This window comes from Lampetra planeri, unplaced genomic scaffold (assembly GCF_965212315.1).
Source record: "Lampetra planeri unplaced genomic scaffold, kcLamPlan1.2.h2 scaffold_496, whole genome shotgun sequence".
In the NCBI taxonomy this organism is placed as follows: Eukaryota; Metazoa; Chordata; class Hyperoartia; order Petromyzontiformes; family Petromyzontidae; genus Lampetra; species Lampetra planeri.
Genome location: NW_027615319.1, coordinates 31,404 through 49,552, shown reverse-complemented (window position 1 = coordinate 49,552; position 18,149 = coordinate 31,404). Strand labels below are relative to the sequence as shown.

General features: G+C 51.1%; 1 protein-coding gene across 2 annotated transcripts; it reads right to left on the bottom strand.

Annotated features, from left to right (window-relative positions):
- Nucleotides 1-915: 915 nt before the first annotated feature.
- LOC144741301 (MICOS complex subunit Mic27-like) lies at nucleotides 916-16,635 on the bottom strand. 2 transcript variants are annotated; one of them, XM_078623888.1, is made up of 7 exons: nucleotides 16,563-16,635; nucleotides 15,420-15,524; nucleotides 11,408-11,530; nucleotides 9,033-9,087; nucleotides 7,876-7,974; nucleotides 1,363-1,474; nucleotides 916-1,206 (listed from the first exon to the last, which is right to left on the bottom strand). In XM_078623888.1, exons 2-6 carry the CDS (start codon nucleotides 15,474-15,476, stop codon nucleotides 1,398-1,400), a joined length of 411 nt encoding a protein of 136 aa, XP_078480014.1. In that variant the 5' UTR covers nucleotides 15,477-15,524; nucleotides 16,563-16,635; the 3' UTR covers nucleotides 916-1,206; nucleotides 1,363-1,397. The 2 variants fall into 2 exon arrangements, with proteins under 2 accessions (XP_078480014.1, XP_078480013.1); XM_078623887.1 differs by having other exon boundaries at nucleotides 916-1,474.
- Nucleotides 16,636-18,149: the final 1,514 nt, after the last annotated feature.

Here is an 18,149-nt window from a genome sequence, read left to right as displayed (position 1 = left end):
GTACACACACACACACGTACACACACACACACACGTACACACACACACACGTACACACACACACACACACACACGTACACACACACACGTACACACACACACACACACACACGCGTACACACACACACACGTACACACACACACACACACGTACACACGCACACACGTACACACACACACACACGCGTACACACACACACACGTACACACACACACACACGCGTACACACACACACACGTACACACACACACACGTACACACACACACACGTACACACACACACACACACGTACACACACACACACGTACACACACACACACGTACACACACACGCACACGTACACTCACTCACACACACTGGTGGTGGTTGTTGTGGTGGTTGAGGTTGTTGTCGTGGTTGTTGTTGAGGTTGTTGTTGTGGTTGTTGTCGTGGTGGTGGTTGTTGTTGAGGTTGTTGTTGTGGTTGTTGTTGTGGTTGTTGTTGTGGTTGTTGTCGTGGTGGTGGTTGTTGTTGTGGTTGTTGTCGTGGTTGTTGTTGAGGTTGTTGTTGTGGTTGTTGTCGTGGTGGTGGTTGTTGTTGAGGTTGTTGTTGTGGTTGTTGTTGTGGTTGTTGTTGTGGTTGTTGTGGTTGTTGTTGTGGTTGTTGTGGTGGTGGTGGTTTTTGTTGTGGTTGTTGTTGAGGTTGTTGTGGTTGTTGTCATGGTGGTGGTGGTTGTTGTGGTTGTTGTGGTTTTTGTGGTTGTTGTTGTTGTGGTTGTGGTGGTTGTGGTGGTTGTTGTTGTTGTGGTTGTGGTGGTTGTGGTGGTTGTTGTTGTTGTGGTGGTTGTGGTGGTTGTGGTGGTTGTTGTTGTTGTGGTTGTGGTGGTTGTGGTGGTTGTTGTTGTTGTGGTTGTTGTGGTGGTTGTCGTGTCACCTGAGCGATGGAGACGGCTGACTCTGGGTAGCAGATGGAGGCGGCCAGCGCCGTCGCAGAGCCACCAGAGAGCCAGCGCCTCGCACGCGACCCTGCAGCAGCAACACACACTCACTACTCACACTCACTACTCACACTCACTACTCACACTCACTACTCACACTCACTACTCACACTCACCACTACTCACACTCACCACTCACACTCACCACTACTACACTCACACCACCGTAGAGCCAGCGCCTCGCACGCGACCCTGCAGCAGCAACACACACTCACTACTCACACTCACTACTCACACTAACTACTACTCACACTCACTACTCACACTCACTACTCACACTCACTACTCACACTCACTACTCACACTCACTACTCACACTCACTACTCACACTCACTACTCACACTCACTACTCACACTCACTACTCACACTCACTACTCACACTCACTACTCACACTCACCACTACTCACACTCACCACTACTCACACTCACCACTACTCACACTCACCACTACTACACTCACACCACCGTAGAGCCAGCGCCTCGCACGCGACCCTGCAGCAACACACACTCACTACTCACACTCACTACTCACACTCACCACTACTCACACTCACTACTCACACTCACCACTACTCACACTCACCACTACTACTACACTCACCACTACTACACTCACACCACCGTAGAGCCAGCGCCTCGCACGTGAACCTGCAGCACAACAACACAACAACACACCACACTCACCACTCACACTCACCACTCACACTCACCACTACTACTCACCATTCACACTCACCACTACTCACCACTCACACTCACCACACTCACCACTACTACTCACCACTCACACTCACCACTACTCACCACTCACACTCACCACTCACCACTCACACTCACCACTACTCACCACTCACACTCACCACTCACACTCACCACACTCACCACTACTACTCACCACTCACCACTCACACTCACCACTACTCACCACTCACACTCACCACTACTCACCACTCACACTCACCACTACTCACCACTCACACTCACCACTACTCACCACTCACACTCACCACTACTCACCACTCACACTCACCACTCACACTCACCACTCACCACTCACACTCACCACTACTCACCACTCACACTCACCACACTCACCACTACTACTCACCACTCACCACTCACACTCACCACTACTCACCACTCACACTCACCACTACTCACCACTCACACTCACCACTCACCACTCACACTCACCACTACTCACTCACCACTCACACTCACCACACTCACCACTACTACTCACCACTCACCACTCACACTCACCACTACTCACCACTCACACTCACCACTACTCACCACTCACACTCACCACTACTCACCACTCACACTCACCACTACTCACCACTCACACTCACCACTACTCACCACTCACACTCACCACTCACCACTCACACTCACCACTACTCACCACTCACACTCACCACTCACACTCACCACTACTCACCACTCACACTCACCACTCACACTCACCACACTCACCACTCACACTCACCACCACTCACACTCACCACTACTCACACTTACCACCACACGGACTGTACTGTGTGTGTACTGTGTGTACTGTGTGTGTACTGTGGGTGTACTGTACTGTGTGTGTACTGTGTGTGTACTGTGTGTGTACTGTGTGTGTGTGTACTGTGTGTGTACTGTGTGTGTGTGTACTGTGTGTGTACTGTGTGTGTACTGTGTGTGTGTGTACTGTGTGTGTACTGTGGGTGTACTGTACTGTGTGTGTACTGTGTGTGTACTGTGGGTGTACTGTGTGTGTGTGTACTGTGTGTGTACTGTGGGTGTACTGTGTGTGTGTGTACTGTGTGTGTACTGTGTGTGTACTGTGTGTGTGTGTACTGTGTGTGTGCTGTGTGTGTACTGTGTGTGTGTGTACTGTGTGTGTACTGTGTGTGTGTACTGTGTGTGTGTGTACTGTGTGTGTACTGTGTGTGTACTGTGTGTGTGCTGTGTGTGTACTGTGGGTGTACTGTACTGTGTGTGTACTGTGTGTGTGTGTGTACTGTGTGTGTACTGTGTGTGTACTGTGGGTGTACTGTGTGTGTACTGTGTGTGTACTGTACTGTGTGTGTACTGTGTGTGTACTGTGTGTGTACTGTACTGTGTGTGTACTGTGTGTGTGTGTGTACTGTGTGTGTGTGTACTGTGTGTGTGTACTGTGTGTGTACTGTGGATGTACTGTACTGTGTGTGTACTGTGTGTGTACTGTGTGTGTGTGTACTGTGTGTGTACTGTGTGTGTACTGTGGGTGTACTGTACTGTGTGTGTACTGTGTGTGTACTGTGTGTGTGTGTGTGTACTGTGTGTGTGTACTGTGTGTGTACTGTGTGTGTACTGTGGGTGTACTGTACTGTGTGTGTACTGTGTGTGTACTGTGTGTGTACTGTGTGTGTGTGTACTGTGTGTGTACTGTACTGTGTGTGTACTGTGGGTGTACTGTACTTTAGTGTGTGTACTGTATGTGTACTGTATGTGTACTGTACGTGTACTGTACTGTGTGTGTACTGTACTGTATGTGTACTGTGTGTGTACTGTGTGTGTACTGTACTGTGTGTGTACTGTGTGTGTGTACTGTGTGTGTACTGTGTGTGTGTGTACTGTGTGTGTACTGTGGGTGTACTGTGTATGTGTACTGTGTATGTGTACTGTACTGTGTGTACTGTACTGTGTGTACTGTGTGTACTGTACTGTGTGTGTACTGTGTGTACTGTACTGTGTGTACTGTACAGTGTGTGTGTACTGTGTGTGTGTACTGTGTGTACTGTGTGTGTACTGTACTGTGTGTGTACTGTGCGTGTACTGTATATGTGTACTGTACTGTGTGTACTGTACTGTGTGTGTACTGTGTGTACTGTACTGCGTGTGTGTACTGTGTGTGTACTGTGTGTGTACTGTGTGTGTACTGTACTGTGTGTGTACTGTATGTGTACTGTGTGTGTACTGTGTGTGTACTGTACTGTATGTGTACTGTGTGTGTACTGTGTGTGTACTGTACTGTGTGTGTACTGTGCTGTGTGTGTACTGTATGTGTACTGTGTGTGTACTGTGTGTGTGTACTGTGTGTGTACTGTACTGTGTGTGTACTGTGTGTGTGTACTGTGTGTGTGTGTACTGTGTGTGTGTACTGTGTGTGTACTGTACTGTGTGTGTACTGTGTGTGTGTACTGTACTGTGTGTGTACTGTGTGTGTGTACTGTGTGTGTACTGTACTGTGTGTGTACTGTGTGTGTGTACTGTGTGTGTACTGTGTGTGTACTGTGTGTGTACTGTGTGTGTGTGTGTACTGTGTGTGTACTGTACTGTGTGTGTGTACTGTGTGTACTGTGTGTGTACTGTGTGTGTGTACTGTGTGTGTACTGTACTGTGTGTGTACTGTGTGTGTGTACTGTGTGTACTGTATGTGTGCTGTGTGTACTGTGTGTGTACTGTACTGTGTGTGTACTGTGTGTGTACTGTATGTGTACTGTGTGTGTACTGTGTGTACTGTACTGTATGTGTACTGTGTGTGTACTGTGTGTGTACTGTACTGTGTGTGTACTGTGTGTGTACTGTGTGTACTGTATGTGTACTGTGTGTGTACTGTGCTGTGTGTGTACTGTGTGTGTACTGTGTGTACTGTATGTGTACTGTGTGTGTACTGTGTGTGTACTGTATGTGTACTGTATGTGTACTGTGTGTGTACTGTGCTGTGTGTGTACTGTGTGTGTACTGTGTGTACTGTATGTGTACTGTGTGTGTACTGTGTGTGTACTGTATGTGTACTGTATGTGTACTGTGTGTACTGTATGTGTACTGTGTGTACTGTACTGTGTGTGTACTGTGTGTGTACTGTGTGTGTGCTGTGTGTGTACTGTGTGTGTGTACTGTGTGTGTGTACTGTGTGTGTGCTGTGTGTGTGTACTGTGTGTGTACTGTGTGTGTGCTGTGTGTGTACTGTGTGTGTACTGTGTGTACTGTATGTGTACTGTGTGTACTGTACTGTGTGTGTACTGTGTGTGTACTGTGTGTGTGCTGTGTGTGTACTGTGTGTGTGTACTGTGTGTGTACTGTGTGTACTGTGTGTGTACTGTGTGTGTGCTGTGTGTGTACTGTGTGTGTACTGTGTGTACTGTATGTGTACTGTGTGTACTGTACTGTGTGTGTACTGTGTGTGTACTGTGTGTGTGCTGTGTGTGTACTGTGTGTGTACTGTGTGTGTGCTGTGTGTGTACTGTGTGTGTACTGTGTGTACTGTATGTGTACTGTGTGTACTGTACTGTGTGTGTACTGTGTGTGTACTGTGTGTGTGCTGTGTGTGTACTGTGTGTGTACTGTGTGTGTACTGTGTGTACTGTGTGTGTACTGTGTGTGTACTGTATGTGTACTGTATGTGTACTGTGTGTACTGTATGTGTACTGTGTGTACTGTACTGTGTGTGTACTGTGTGTGTACTGTGTGTGTACTGTGTGTGTACTGTGTGTGTGTACTGTGTGTGTGCTGTGTGTGTACTGTGTGTGTGTACTGTATGTGTACTGTGTGTACTGTACTGTGTGTGTACTGTGTGTGTACTGTGTGTGTACTGTGTGTGTGTACTGTGTGTGTACTGTGTGTGTACTGTGTGTGTACTGTGTGTGTGTACTGTGTGTGTGCTGTGTGTGTGTACTGTGTGTGTACTGTGTGTGTACTGTATGTGTACTGTATGTGTACTGTGTGTGTACTGTGTGTACTGTATGTGTACTGTGTGTACTGTACTGTGTGTGTACTGTGTGTGTACTGTGTGTGTACTGTGTGTGTGTACTGTGTGTGTGTACTGTGTGTGTGCTGTGTGTGTGTACTGTGTGTGTGCTGTGTGTGTACTGTGTGTGTACTGTGTGTGTGTACTGTGTGTGTACTGTGTGTGTACTGTGTGTGTACTGTGTGTGTGTACTGTGTGTGTACTGTGTGTGTACTGTGTGTGTGTACTGTGTGTGTGCTGTGTGTGTGTACTGTGTGTGTACTGTGTGTGTACTGTGTGTGTACTGTATGTGTACTGTATGTGTACTGTGTGTACTGTATGTGTACTGTGTGTACTGTACTGTGTGTGTACTGTGTGTGTACTGTGTGTGTACTGTGTGTGTACTGTGTGTGTGTACTGTGTGTGTACTGTGTGTGTACTGTGTGTACTGTGTGTGTACTGTGTGTGTACTGTGTGTGTACTGTGTGTGTACTGTGTGTGTGTACTGTGTGTGTACTGTGTGTGTACTGTGTGTGTACTGTGTGTGTGTACTGTATGTGTACTGTGTGTGTACTGTGTGTGTACTGTATGTGTACTGTATGTGTACTGTGTGTACTGTATGTGTGCTGTGTGTGTGCTGTGTGTGTACTGTGTGTGTGTACTGTGTGTGTACTGTGTGTGTACTGTATGTGTACTGTGTGTACTGTATGTGTGCTGTGTGTGTGCTGTGTGTGTACTGTGTGTGTGTACTGTGTGTGTACTGTATGTGTACTGTATGTGTACTGTGTGTACTGTATGTGTGCTGTGTGTGTGCTGTGTGTGTACTGTGTGTGTGTACTGTGTGTGTACTGTATGTGTACTGTATGTGTACTGTGTGTACTGTATGTGTGCTGTGTGTGTGCTGTGTGTGTACTGTGTGTGTGTACTGTATGTGTACTGTGTGTGTACTGTGTGTGTACTGTGTGTGTGCTGTGTGTGTGTGCTGTGTGTGTACTGTGTGTGTACTGTGTGTGTACTGTATGTGTACTGTATGTGTACTGTGTGTACTGTATGTGTGCTGTGTGTGTGCTGTGTGTGTACTGTGTGTGTGTACTGTGTGTGTGTACTGTGTGTGTGCTGTGTGTGTGTACTGTGTGTGTACTGTGTGTGTACTGTGTGTGTACTGTGTGTGTGTACTGTATGTGTACTGTATGTGTACTGTGTGTGTACTGTGTGTGTGCTGTGTGTGTGTACTGTGTGTGTACTGTGTGTGTACTGTGTGTGTACTGTATGTGTACTGTATGTGTACTGTGTGTACTGTATGTGTACTGTGTGTACTGTACTGTGTGTGTACTGTGTGTGTGCTGTGTGTGTACTGTGTGTGTGTACTGTGTGTGTGTACTGTGTGTGTGCTGTGTGTGTGTACTGTGTGTGTACTGTGTGTGTACTGTGTGTGTGTACTGTATGTGTGCTGTGTGTGTGCTGTGTGTGTACTGTGTGTGTGTACTGTGTGTGTGTACTGTGTGTGTGCTGTGTGTGTGCTGTGTGTGTACTGTGTGTGTACTGTGTGTGTACTGTGTGTGTGTGCTGTGTGTGTGTACTGTGTGTGTACTGTGTGTGTACTGTGTGTGTGTACTGTATGTGTGCTGTGTGTGTGCTGTGTGTGTACTGTGTGTGTGTACTGTGTGTGTGTACTGTGTGTGTGCTGTGTGTGTGCTGTGTGTGTGCTGTGTGTGTGTACTGTGTGTGTACTGTGTGTGTACTGTGTGTGTGTACTGTGTGTGTGCTGTGTGTGTGTACTGTGTGTGTACTGTGTGTGTACTGTGTGTGTGTACTGTATGTGTGCTGTGTGTGTGCTGTGTGTGTACTGTGTGTGTGTACTGTGTGTGTGTACTGTGTGTGTGCTGTGTGTGTGTACTGTGTGTGTACTGTGTGTGTACTGTGTGTGTACTGTGTGTGTGTACTGTATGTGTACTGTATGTGTACTGTGTGTGTACTGTGTGTGTGCTGTGTGTGTGTACTGTGTGTGTACTGTGTGTGTACTGTGTGTGTACTGTGTGTGTACTGTATGTGTGCTGTGTGTGTACTGTGTGTGTACTGTGTGTGTGCTGTGTGTGTGTACTGTGTGTGTGTGTACTGTGTGTGTACTGTGTGTGTGTGTACTGTGTGTGTACTGTGTGTGTGTGTACTGTATGTGTACTGTGCTGTGCACCGCGCAGAGACAGCAGCAGCCCCAGCAGGCCGGCTCCGCTGATGAAGCCCAGACGCGGGAAGAACGTGGCGGGTGGCTCCCGCAGGAAGCGGTAGCTCTCTGCAGACACATACAGTGCACATACAGTACATACAGTACACATACAGTACACATACAGTGCGCACACAGTGCGCATACAGTAAACATACAGTGCACACACAGTACACATACAGTGCACATACAGTGCACATACAGTGCACATACAGTGCACATACAGTGCACATACAGTACACGTGCAGTACACACAGTTCATACAGGGCATACAGTGCACGTACAGTACACACAGTGCACGTACAGTGCGCACAGTGCACATACAGTGCGCATACAGTACACATACAGTGCACATACAGTGCACATACAGAACACATACAGTACACACACAGTACACACAGTGTGCATACAGTGCATACAGTGCACGTACAGTACATATAGTGCATACAGTGCATACCATACAAACACACCACACACACAGTGCACATACAGTACACACACAGTACACACACAGTACACACACAGTACACACACAGTACACACACACACAGTACACACACACACAGTACACACACACAGTACACACACACAGTACACACACACACAGTACACACACACACAGTACACACACAGTACACACACAGTACACACACACACAGTACACACACACAGTACACACACACAGTACACACACACAGTACACACACACACAGTACACACACACACAGTACACACACAGTACACACACAGTACACACACACAGTACACACACACACAGTATACACACACACAGTACACACACACACAGTACACACACAGTACACACACACACAGTACGCATACACAGTACACACACAGTACACACACAGTACACACACAGTACACACACACAGTACACACACAGTACACACACACAGTACACACACAGTACACACACACAGTACACACAGTACACACACAGTACACACACAGTACACACACACAGTACACACACACAGTACACACACACAGTACACACAGTACACACACAGTACACACACAGTATACACACACGCAGTACACATGCTGGGATTGTTGTTGTTGTGGTGGTGGTGGTTGTGGTGGTTGTGGTGGTTCCGGCTACTCACCAACACTGAACGTTGCGACGGATCGCACAGCGCTGGAGACGCGGCCAGCGACACCCTGAGAGAGACACGGGGAGAGAGACACGGGGAGAGAGACACGGGGAGAGAGACACGGGGAGAGAGACACGGGGAGAGAGACACGGGGAGAGAGACACGGGGAGAGAGACACGGGGAGAGAGACACGGGGAGAGAGACGGGGAGAGAGACACAGGGAGAGAGACACGGGGAGAGAGACACGGGGAGAGAGACACGGGGAGAGAGACACGGGGAGAGAGACACGGGGAGAGAGACACGGGGGGAGAGACACGGGGAGAGAGACACGGGGAGAGAGACACGGGGGGAGAGACACGGGGAGAGAGACACGGGGAGCGGGGAGAGACACGGGGAGAGAGACACGGGGAGAGAGACACGGGGAGAGAGACACGGGGAGAGACACGGGGAGAGAGACACGTGGAGGAGGCTCGTGAAGGACGCTACTGGGCAGTTGGAGGCAGTCGCCCTCCAACAACAACGGAGGGCGGAGGAGCGACGCTCACAACAACGAGCGGAGCGCCGGGTGGCTAAAGCACAGCAAGTTGGCACAGCAGGGGGCACAAGTGGTGCATCAGCCAGTCATCTCGGTCATCTCGGTCAGTCGACCCGTGGCACCTGCTGGGTCTGCCCCGTGACCTCCTGCCGGCGGGCGTTCGACACTTCACGTGGCCTCAGGGTGCACTTGGCCTGGCACAAGCGTCGTGGTGACGTCACCGCCACTTAGTGGCGAATGGCGGTTGTTGTTGTGTGTCTGTGTGTGTGTCTGTGTGTGTGTCTGTGTGTGTGTGTGTCTGTGTGTGTGTCTGTGTGTGTGTGTGTCTGTGTGTGTGTGTCTGTGTGTGTGTGTCTGTGTGTGTGTCTGTGTATGTGTGTGTCTGTGTGTGTGTCTGTGTGTGTGTGTGTGTCACAGCTACCGGTATCCAGGCTGCGTGTGGCTGCACTGTCAGCCTCACTGTGTGTGTGTGTGTCTGTGTGTGTGTCTGTGTGTGTGTCTGTGTGTGTCTGTCTGTGTGTGTGTGTCTGTGTGTGTGTGTCTGTGTGTGTGTGTGTCTGTGTGTGTGTGTCTGTGTGTGTCTGTGTGTGTGTGTGTCTGTGTGTGTGTGTCTGTGTGTGTGTGTGTGTCTGTGTGTGTGTGTCTGTGTGTGTCTGTGTGTGTGTCTGTGTGTGTGTGTGTCTGTGTGTGTGTGTGTGTCTGTGTGTGTGTCTGTGTGTGTGTGTCACAGCTACCGGTATCCAGGCTGCGTGTGGCTGCACTGCCAGCCTCACTGTGTGTGTGTGTGTGTGTCTGTGTGTGTGTCTGTGTGTGTGTGTGTCTGTGTGTGTGTGTGTGTCTGTGTGTGTGTGTATCTGTGTGTGTGTGTCTGTGTGTGTGTGTGTGTGTGTCTGTGTGTGTGTGTCTGTGTGTGAATCTGTGTGTGTGTGTCTGTGTGTGTGTCTGTGTATCTGTGTGTGTGTGTGTGTCACAGCTACCGGTATCCAGGCTGCGTGTGGCTGCACTGCCAGCCTCACTGTGTGTGTGTGTGTGTCTGTGTGTGTGTGTCTGTGTGTGTGTGTGTCTGTGTGTGTGTGTCTGTGTGTGTGTGTCTGTGTGTGTGTGTGTGTGTCTGTGTGTGTGTGTGTGTCTGTGTGTGTGTGTGTGTGTCTGTGTGTGTGTGTGTCTGTGTGTGTGTGTCTGTGTGTGTGTCTGTGTGTCTGTGTGTGTGTGTGTGTCTGTGTGTGTGTGTGTGTCTGTGTGTGTGTGTCTGTGTGTGTGTGTGTGTCTGTGTGTGTGTATGTGTCTGTGTGTGTGTGTCTGTGTGTGTGTGTGTGTCTGTGTGTGTGTGTGTCACCGCTACCGGTATCCAGGCTGCGTGTGGCTGCACTGTCAGCCTCACTGTGTGTGTGTGTGTGTCTGTGTGTGTGTGTGTCTGTGTGTGTGTCTGTGTGTGTGTGTCTGTGTGTGTGTGTGTGTGTGTGTGTGTCACCGCTACCGGTATCCAGGCTGCGTGTGGCTGCACTGTCAGCCTCACTGTGTGTGTGTGTGTGTCTGTGTGTCTGTGTGTGTGTGTGTGTCTGTGTGTGTGTGTCTGTGTGTGTGTGTGTGTGTCACCGCTACCGGTATCCAGGCTGCGTGTGGCTGCACTGTCAGCCTCACTGTGTGTGTGTGTGTCTGTGTGTGTGTGTGTGTCTGTGTGTGTGTGTCTGTGTGTGTGTGTGTGTGTCACCGCTACCGGTATCCAGGCTGCGTGTGGCTGCACCGTCAGCCTCACTGTGTGTGTCTGTGTGTGTGTGTGTGTGTCTGTGTGTGTGTGTGTCTGTGTGTGTGTGTGTGTCTGTGTGTGTGTCTGTGTGTGTGTCACCGCTACCGGTATCCAGGCTGCGTGTGGCTGCACCGTCAGCCTCGCCGACCTCACGGCCTCCTCGAGCCGCCCGGGCCGCTCCGCCTGGAAGCGCCCTCGGTGACGCGGAGACACGTCGTACACAGACAACTGGGACAGAGACACAGAGACAGAGACACGCAGTGAGACACAGTGACACAGAGACACGCAGTGAGACACACAGTGAGACACGCAGTGAGACACAGAGACACACAGTGAGACACAGAGACACACAGTGAGACACAGAGACACACAGTGAGACACAGAGACACACAGTGAGACACAGAGACACACAGTGAGACACAGAGACACGCAGTGAGACACAGAGACACACAGTGAGACACAAAGACACACAGTGAGACACAGAGACACGCAGTGAGACACAGAGACACACAGTGAGACACAGAGACACACAGTGAGACACAGAGACACAGAGACACACAGAGACACACAGTGAGACACAGAGACACACAGTGAGACACACAGTGAGACACAGAGACACACAGTGAGAGACACACAGTGAGACACAGAGACACGCAGTGAGACACACAGTGAGACACAGAGACACACAGAGACACAGAGACACAGAGACACACAGTGAGAGACACACAGTGAGACACAGAGACACACAGTGAGACACAGAGACACACAGAGACACAGAGACACAGAGACACGCAGTGAGACACACAGTGAGACACAGAGACACACAGTGAGACACAGAGACACAGAGACACGCAGTGAGACACACAGTGAGACACACAGTGAGAGACACACAGTGAGACACAGAGACACACAGTGAGACACAGAGACACAGAGACACGCAGTGAGACACACAGTGAGACACACAGTGAGAGACACACAGTGAGACACAGAGACACGCAGTGAGACACAGAGACACAGAGACACACAGTGAGACAAAGAGACACACAGTGAGACACAGCAACACACAGTGAGACACAGAGACACGCAGTGAGACACAGAGACACACAGTGAGACACAGAGACACACAGTGAGACACAGAGACACGCAGTGAGACACAGAGACACACAGTGAGACACAGCAACACACAGTGAGACACAGAGACACACAGTGAGACACGTCGTACACACACAACTGGGACAGAGACACAGACACAGAGACACGCAGTGAGACACAGTGACACAGTGAGACACACAGTGAGACACAGACACACACAGTGAGACACACAGTGAGACACAGAGACACACAGTGAGACACAGAGACACACAGTGAGACACAGAGACACGCAGTGAGACACACAGTGAGACACAGAGACACACAGTGAGACACAGAGACACAGTGAGACACACAGTGAGACACAGAGACACACAGTGAGACACGCTGAAAGACAGTGCAGTGTGGTGAGTGGTGAGGTGAGTGAGTGGTGGGGAGGAAGGTGAGTGAGTGAGTGAGTGGTGAGTGGTGAGTGAGTGAGTGAGTGGTGAGTGAGTGGTGAGTGAGTGGTGAGTGAGTGAGTGGTGAGTGAGTGAGTGAGTGGTGAGTGAGTGGTGAGTGAGTGAGTGGTGAGTGAGTGAGTGGTGAGTGAGTGAGTGGTGAGTGAGTGAGTGGTGAGTGAGTGGTGAGTGAGTGAGTGGTGAGTGAGTGGTGAGTGAGTGGTGAGTGGTGAGTGAGTGAGTGGTGAGTGGTGAGTGAGTGAGTGGTGAGTGAGTGAGTGGTGAGTGAGTGGTGAGTGAGTGGTGAGTGGTGAGTGAGTGAGTGGTGAGTGAGTGAGTGGTGAGTGAGTGAGTGAGTGGTGAGTGAGTGGTGAGTGAGTGCTGAGTGAGGGGTGAGTGAGTGGTGAGTGAGTGGTGAGTGAGTGAGTGGTGAGTGAGTGGTGAGTGAGTGAGTGGTGAGTGAGTGAGTGGTGAGTGAGTGGTGAGTGAGTGGTGAGTGAGTGGTGAGTGAGTGAGTGGTGAGTGAGTGAGTGGTGAGTGAGTGAGTGGTGAGTGGTTAGTGAGTGAGTGGTGAGTGAGTGGTGAGTGAGTGAGTGGTGAGTGAGTGGTGAGTGAGTGGGTGGTGAGTGAGTGGTGAGTGAGTGGTGAGTGAGTGAGTGGTGAGTGGTGAGTGAGTGAGTGGTGAGTGAGTGGTGAGTGAGTGAGTGGTGAGTGAGTGGTGAGTGAGTGGTGAGTGAGTGAGTGAGTGGTGAGTGAGTGGTGAGTGGTGAGTGAGTGAGTGGTGAGTGAGTGGTGAGTGAGTGCTGAGTGAGTGGTGAGTGGTGAGTGAGTGAGTGGTGAGTGAGTGGTGAGTGAGTGAGTGGTGAGTGAGTGGTGAGTGGTGAGTGAGTGAGTGAGTGGTGAGTGAGTGGTGAGTGAGTGGTGAGTGAGTGAGTGGTGAGTGAGTGAGTGGTGAGTGAGTGGTGAGTGAGTGGTGAGTGAGTGGTGAGTGAGTGAGTGGTGAGTGAGTGGTGAGTGAGTGGTGAGTGAGTGAGTGGTGAGTGAGTGGTGAGTGAGTGAGTGGTGAGTGAGTGAGTGGTGAGTGAGTGGTGAGTGAGTGAGTGGTGAGTGAGTGGTGAGTGAGTGGTGAGTGAGTGAGTGGTGAGTGGTGAGTGAGTGAGTGGTGAGTGAGTGGTGAGTGAGTGAGTGGTGAGTGAGTGGTGAGTGAGTGGTGAGTGAGTGGTGAGTGAGTGAGTGAGTGAGTGAGTGGTGAGTGAGTGAGTGGTGAGTGAGTGGTGAGTGAGTGGTGAGTGAGTGAGTGAGTGGTGAGTGAGTGGTGAGTGAGTGGTGAGTGAGTGGTGAGTGAGTGGTGAGTGAGTGAGTGGTGAGTGAGTGAGTGGTGAGTGAGTGAGTGGTGAGTGAGTGAGTGAGTGGTGAGTGAGTGAGTGGTGAGTGAGTGGTGAGTGAGTGGTGAGTGAGTGGTGAGTGAGTGGTGAGTGGTGAGTGGTGAGTGAGTGGTGAGTGAGTGGTGGTGGTGGTGGTGAGTGAGTGGTGAGTGAGTGGTGAGTGAGGTGTGTGAGTGGTGAGTGAGGTGTGGTGAGTGAGTGAGTGGTGAGTGAGTGTGTGAGTGAGTGGGTGAGTGAGTGGTGGGTGAGTGAGTGGTGTGGTGAGTGGTGAGTGAGTGGTGAGTGAGTGGTGAGTGAGTGAGTGGTGTGAGTGAGTGGTGAGTGAGTGAGTGGTGAGTGAGTGAGTGAGTGAGTGGTGAGTGAGTGAGTGGTGAGTGAGTGGTGAGTGAGTGGTGAGTGGTGAGTGGTGAGTGAGTGGTGAGTGAGTGAGTGGTGAGTGAGTGGTGAGTGAGTGAGTGAGTGGTGAGTGAGTGGTGAGTGAGTGAGTGAGTGGTGAGTGAGTGAGTGAGTGGTGAGTGAGTGGTGAGTGAGTGAGTGAGTGGTGAGTGAGTGAGTGGTGAGTGAGTGAGTGAGTGGTGAGTGAGTGAGTGGTGAGTGAGTGGTGAGTGAGTGGTGAGTGGTGAGTGAGTGGTGAGTGAGTGAGTGGTGAGTGAGTGGTGAGTGAGTGGTGAGTGGTGAGTGAGTGGTGAGTGAGTGGTGAGTGGTGAGTGAGTGGTGAGTGAGTGAGTGGTGAGTGAGTGAGTGGTGAGTGAGTGAGTGGTGAGTGAGTGGTGAGTGAGTGAGTGAGTGGTGAGTGAGTGGTGAGTGAGTGGTGAGTGAGTGGTGAGTGAGTGAGTGAGTGGTGAGTGAGTGAGTGGTGAGTGAGTGGTGAGTGAGTGAGTGGTGAGTGAGTGAGTGAGTGGTGAGTGAGTGGTGAGTGAGTGAGTGGTGAGTGAGTGAGTGAGTGGTGAGTGAGTGAGTGGTGAGTGAGTGGTGAGTGAGTGGTGAGTGGTGAGTGAGTGGTGAGTGAGTGAGTGGTGAGTGAGTGGTGAGTGAGTGGTGAGTGGTGGTGAGTGGTGAGTGAGTGGTGAGTGAGTGAGTGGTGAGTGAGTGAGTGAGTGGTGAGTGAGTGGTGAGTGAGTGAGTGAGTGGTGAGTGAGTGGTGAGTGAGTGAGTGGTGAGTGAGTGAGTGAGTGGTGAGTGAGTGGTGAGTTGGGGCCTCACCTCATCTGGCTGGATGAGTTTGCGTTGCGGTCCACCATGAGCTACAGCCCTCAACATGGTGCACCTACAGACACAGACAAAGCTCCCCCGTGTAGCCTCAACAGGCTGCAGGGGCAAGTGCTGTGAGTAGCAAGCAGCACCTACAGACACAGACAAAGCTCCCCCGTGTAGCCTCACCACACTGCAGGGGCAAGTGCCGTAGTTAGTAGCGAGTAGCAGCAGCTACAGACACAGACAAAGCTCCCCCGTGTAGCCTCACACACTGCAGGGGCAAGTGCTGTGAGTAGCAAGCAGCAGCTACAAAGCTCCCCCGTGTAGCCTCACGCACTGCAGGGGCAAGTGCTGTGAGTAGCAAGCAGCAGCTACAGACACAGACAAAGCTCCCCCGTGTAGCCCGGCCGCCTTTGTCTCCCCCAGCTACTCAGTTGAGGCCGAGTCGACCTAGGGGAGACCCAGCACCACCACGCCCGCCCGGCCGTCTTCGTCTCCAGGGGGGGGGGGGGTACAGTGCGCGTACAGTGCGGAACCGAGCAGCGAGTACAGTGCCCGCACTGTACGCAGCGTCGCCGGTGATACAGTGCGACACTGTACAGGCGTTGAGGTGGGGGCTCAGTGCTGGGTACAGTGCGACATACAGTACGTGGTACAGTGCGACATACAGTGCGTGGTGCAGTTCGTGGTACAGTTGGACACTATCGACCTTGAGGCGGGGTACAGTGCCTGGTACAGTTCGTGTACAGTGCCGGTACAGTGCGACAATGTGCCGACCTTGAGGGTACAGTGCGTGGTACAGTGCGTGGTACAGCCCCCCCCCCCCCCCCAGCGGGCTCCCGGCACGGGAACGGCGACAACGAGCGCGGGTTCGACGTTTTAGTTACACAGCCGGCACGAGAAGGGGGAGGGGGGGATGAAAGACGAGGGGGGGAGGGGGAATGAAGAAGAGAATGAAGAGGCGAATGAAGAGAATGAAGTGAGGGGGGGGGGTGGCGGCGATAACGAAACGACAGCGCCACGGAATACTCCACAACAACACTAAGAACACTCACAACAACACTAACAACACTAACAACAACGCAACAGCACTAACAACAACACTAACAACAACCACAACAACATTCAGGAGAGAGACGCACGGCTCCTCACCTCTGCCGGACTGCTCGCGGTCACTCTCCACTCGCTCGGCAACCCCCAAACTCACTCGCCAGGGGGCGCTGCCGCACCAACAACAACAACCACAACACCAACCGTCACTCAACCACAACAACACCAACAACAACCACAACACCAACAACAACCACAACACCAACCGTCACTCAACCACAACAACAACACCAACCGCCACTCAACCACAACCACAACAACAACCACAACATCAACCGCCACTCAACCACAACAACAACAACACCAACAACAACCACAACAACAACAACCACAACACCAACCGTCATTCAACCACAATAACAACACCAACCGTCATTCAACCACAAAAACAACCACAACACCAATCGTCATGCAACCACAACAACAACAACACCAACAACAACCACAACACCAACCGTCATGCAACCACAACACCAACCGTCATTCAACCACAATAACAACAACACCAACCGTCATTCAACCACAACACCAACACCAACCGCCATTCAACCACAACAACAACACCAACCGTCATTCAACCACAACAACAACAACCACAACACCAACCGTCATTCAACCACAACAACAACAACCACAACACCAACCGTCATTCAACCACAACAACAACACCAACCGTCATTCAACTACAACAACAACAACCACAACACCAACCGTCATTCAACCACAACCACAACATCAACCGTCATTCAACCACAACAACACCAACCGTCATTCAACTACAACAACAACCACAACACCAACCGTCATTCAACCACAACAACAACACCAACCGTCATTCAACTACAACAACAACAACCACAACACCAACCGTCATTCAACCACAACAACAACAATACCAACCGCCATTCAACCACAACAACAACAACACCAACCGCCATTCAACCATAACAACAACAACAACACCAACCGCCATTCAACCACAACAACAACAACACCAACCGTCATTCAACCACAACAACAACACCAACCGTAATTCAACCACAACCACAACAACAATACCAACCGTCATTCAACCACAACAACACCAACCACGACGCTTGTGCCAGGCCAAGTGCACCCTGAGGCCACGTGAAGTGTCGAACGCCCGCTGGCAGGAGGTCACGGGGCAGACCCAGCAGGTGCCACGGGTCGACTGACCGAGATGACCGAGATGACTGGCTGATGCACCACCTGTGCCCCCTACTGTGCCAACTTGCTGTGCTTTAGCCACCCGGCGCTCCGCTCGTTGTTGTGAGCGTCGCTCCTCCGCCATCCGTTGTTGTTGGAGGGCGACTGCCTCCAACTGCCCAGTAGCGTCCTTCACGAGCCTCCTCCACTGAGGCCGATCTTGACACCGCTGGTATCGGTCATCGGCAGGTCCACTCAGCTCCACGTCCTCCTGTACCACATCACTCCATCTCTTCTCTAGCCCGTGCCGCGCCCGTTTAGCCCCCTCTTTCCGGCCGAACAAAAGCTGTTTAGGCATGCGGTGGCTGGGCATGCGGGCTACATGACCCAGCCAATGCAGCCTTGCCTGCCGGAGGAGCTCACCGATGGGACTTTGCCCAGATCTTTCAAGGATTTGTGAGC

What these genes read in the sequence shown, in the direction of transcription:
- LOC144741301 (XM_078623887.1), bottom strand. Translation starts at nt 15,476, where the DNA reads ATGTTGAGGGCTGTAGCTCATGGTGGACCGCAACGCAAACTCATCCAG. An exon ending in CACACGCAGCCTGGATACCG is followed by an intron (nt 9,088 to 11,407) that starts GTAGCGGTGACA and finishes TGTCTCTCTCAG; the next exon opens with GGTGTCGCTGGCCGCGTCTC. An exon ending in GCTGCTGCTGTCTCTGCGCG is followed by an intron (nt 1,475 to 7,875) that starts GTGCACAGCACA and finishes GTGTTGCTGCAG; the next exon opens with GGTCGCGTGCGAGGCGCTGG.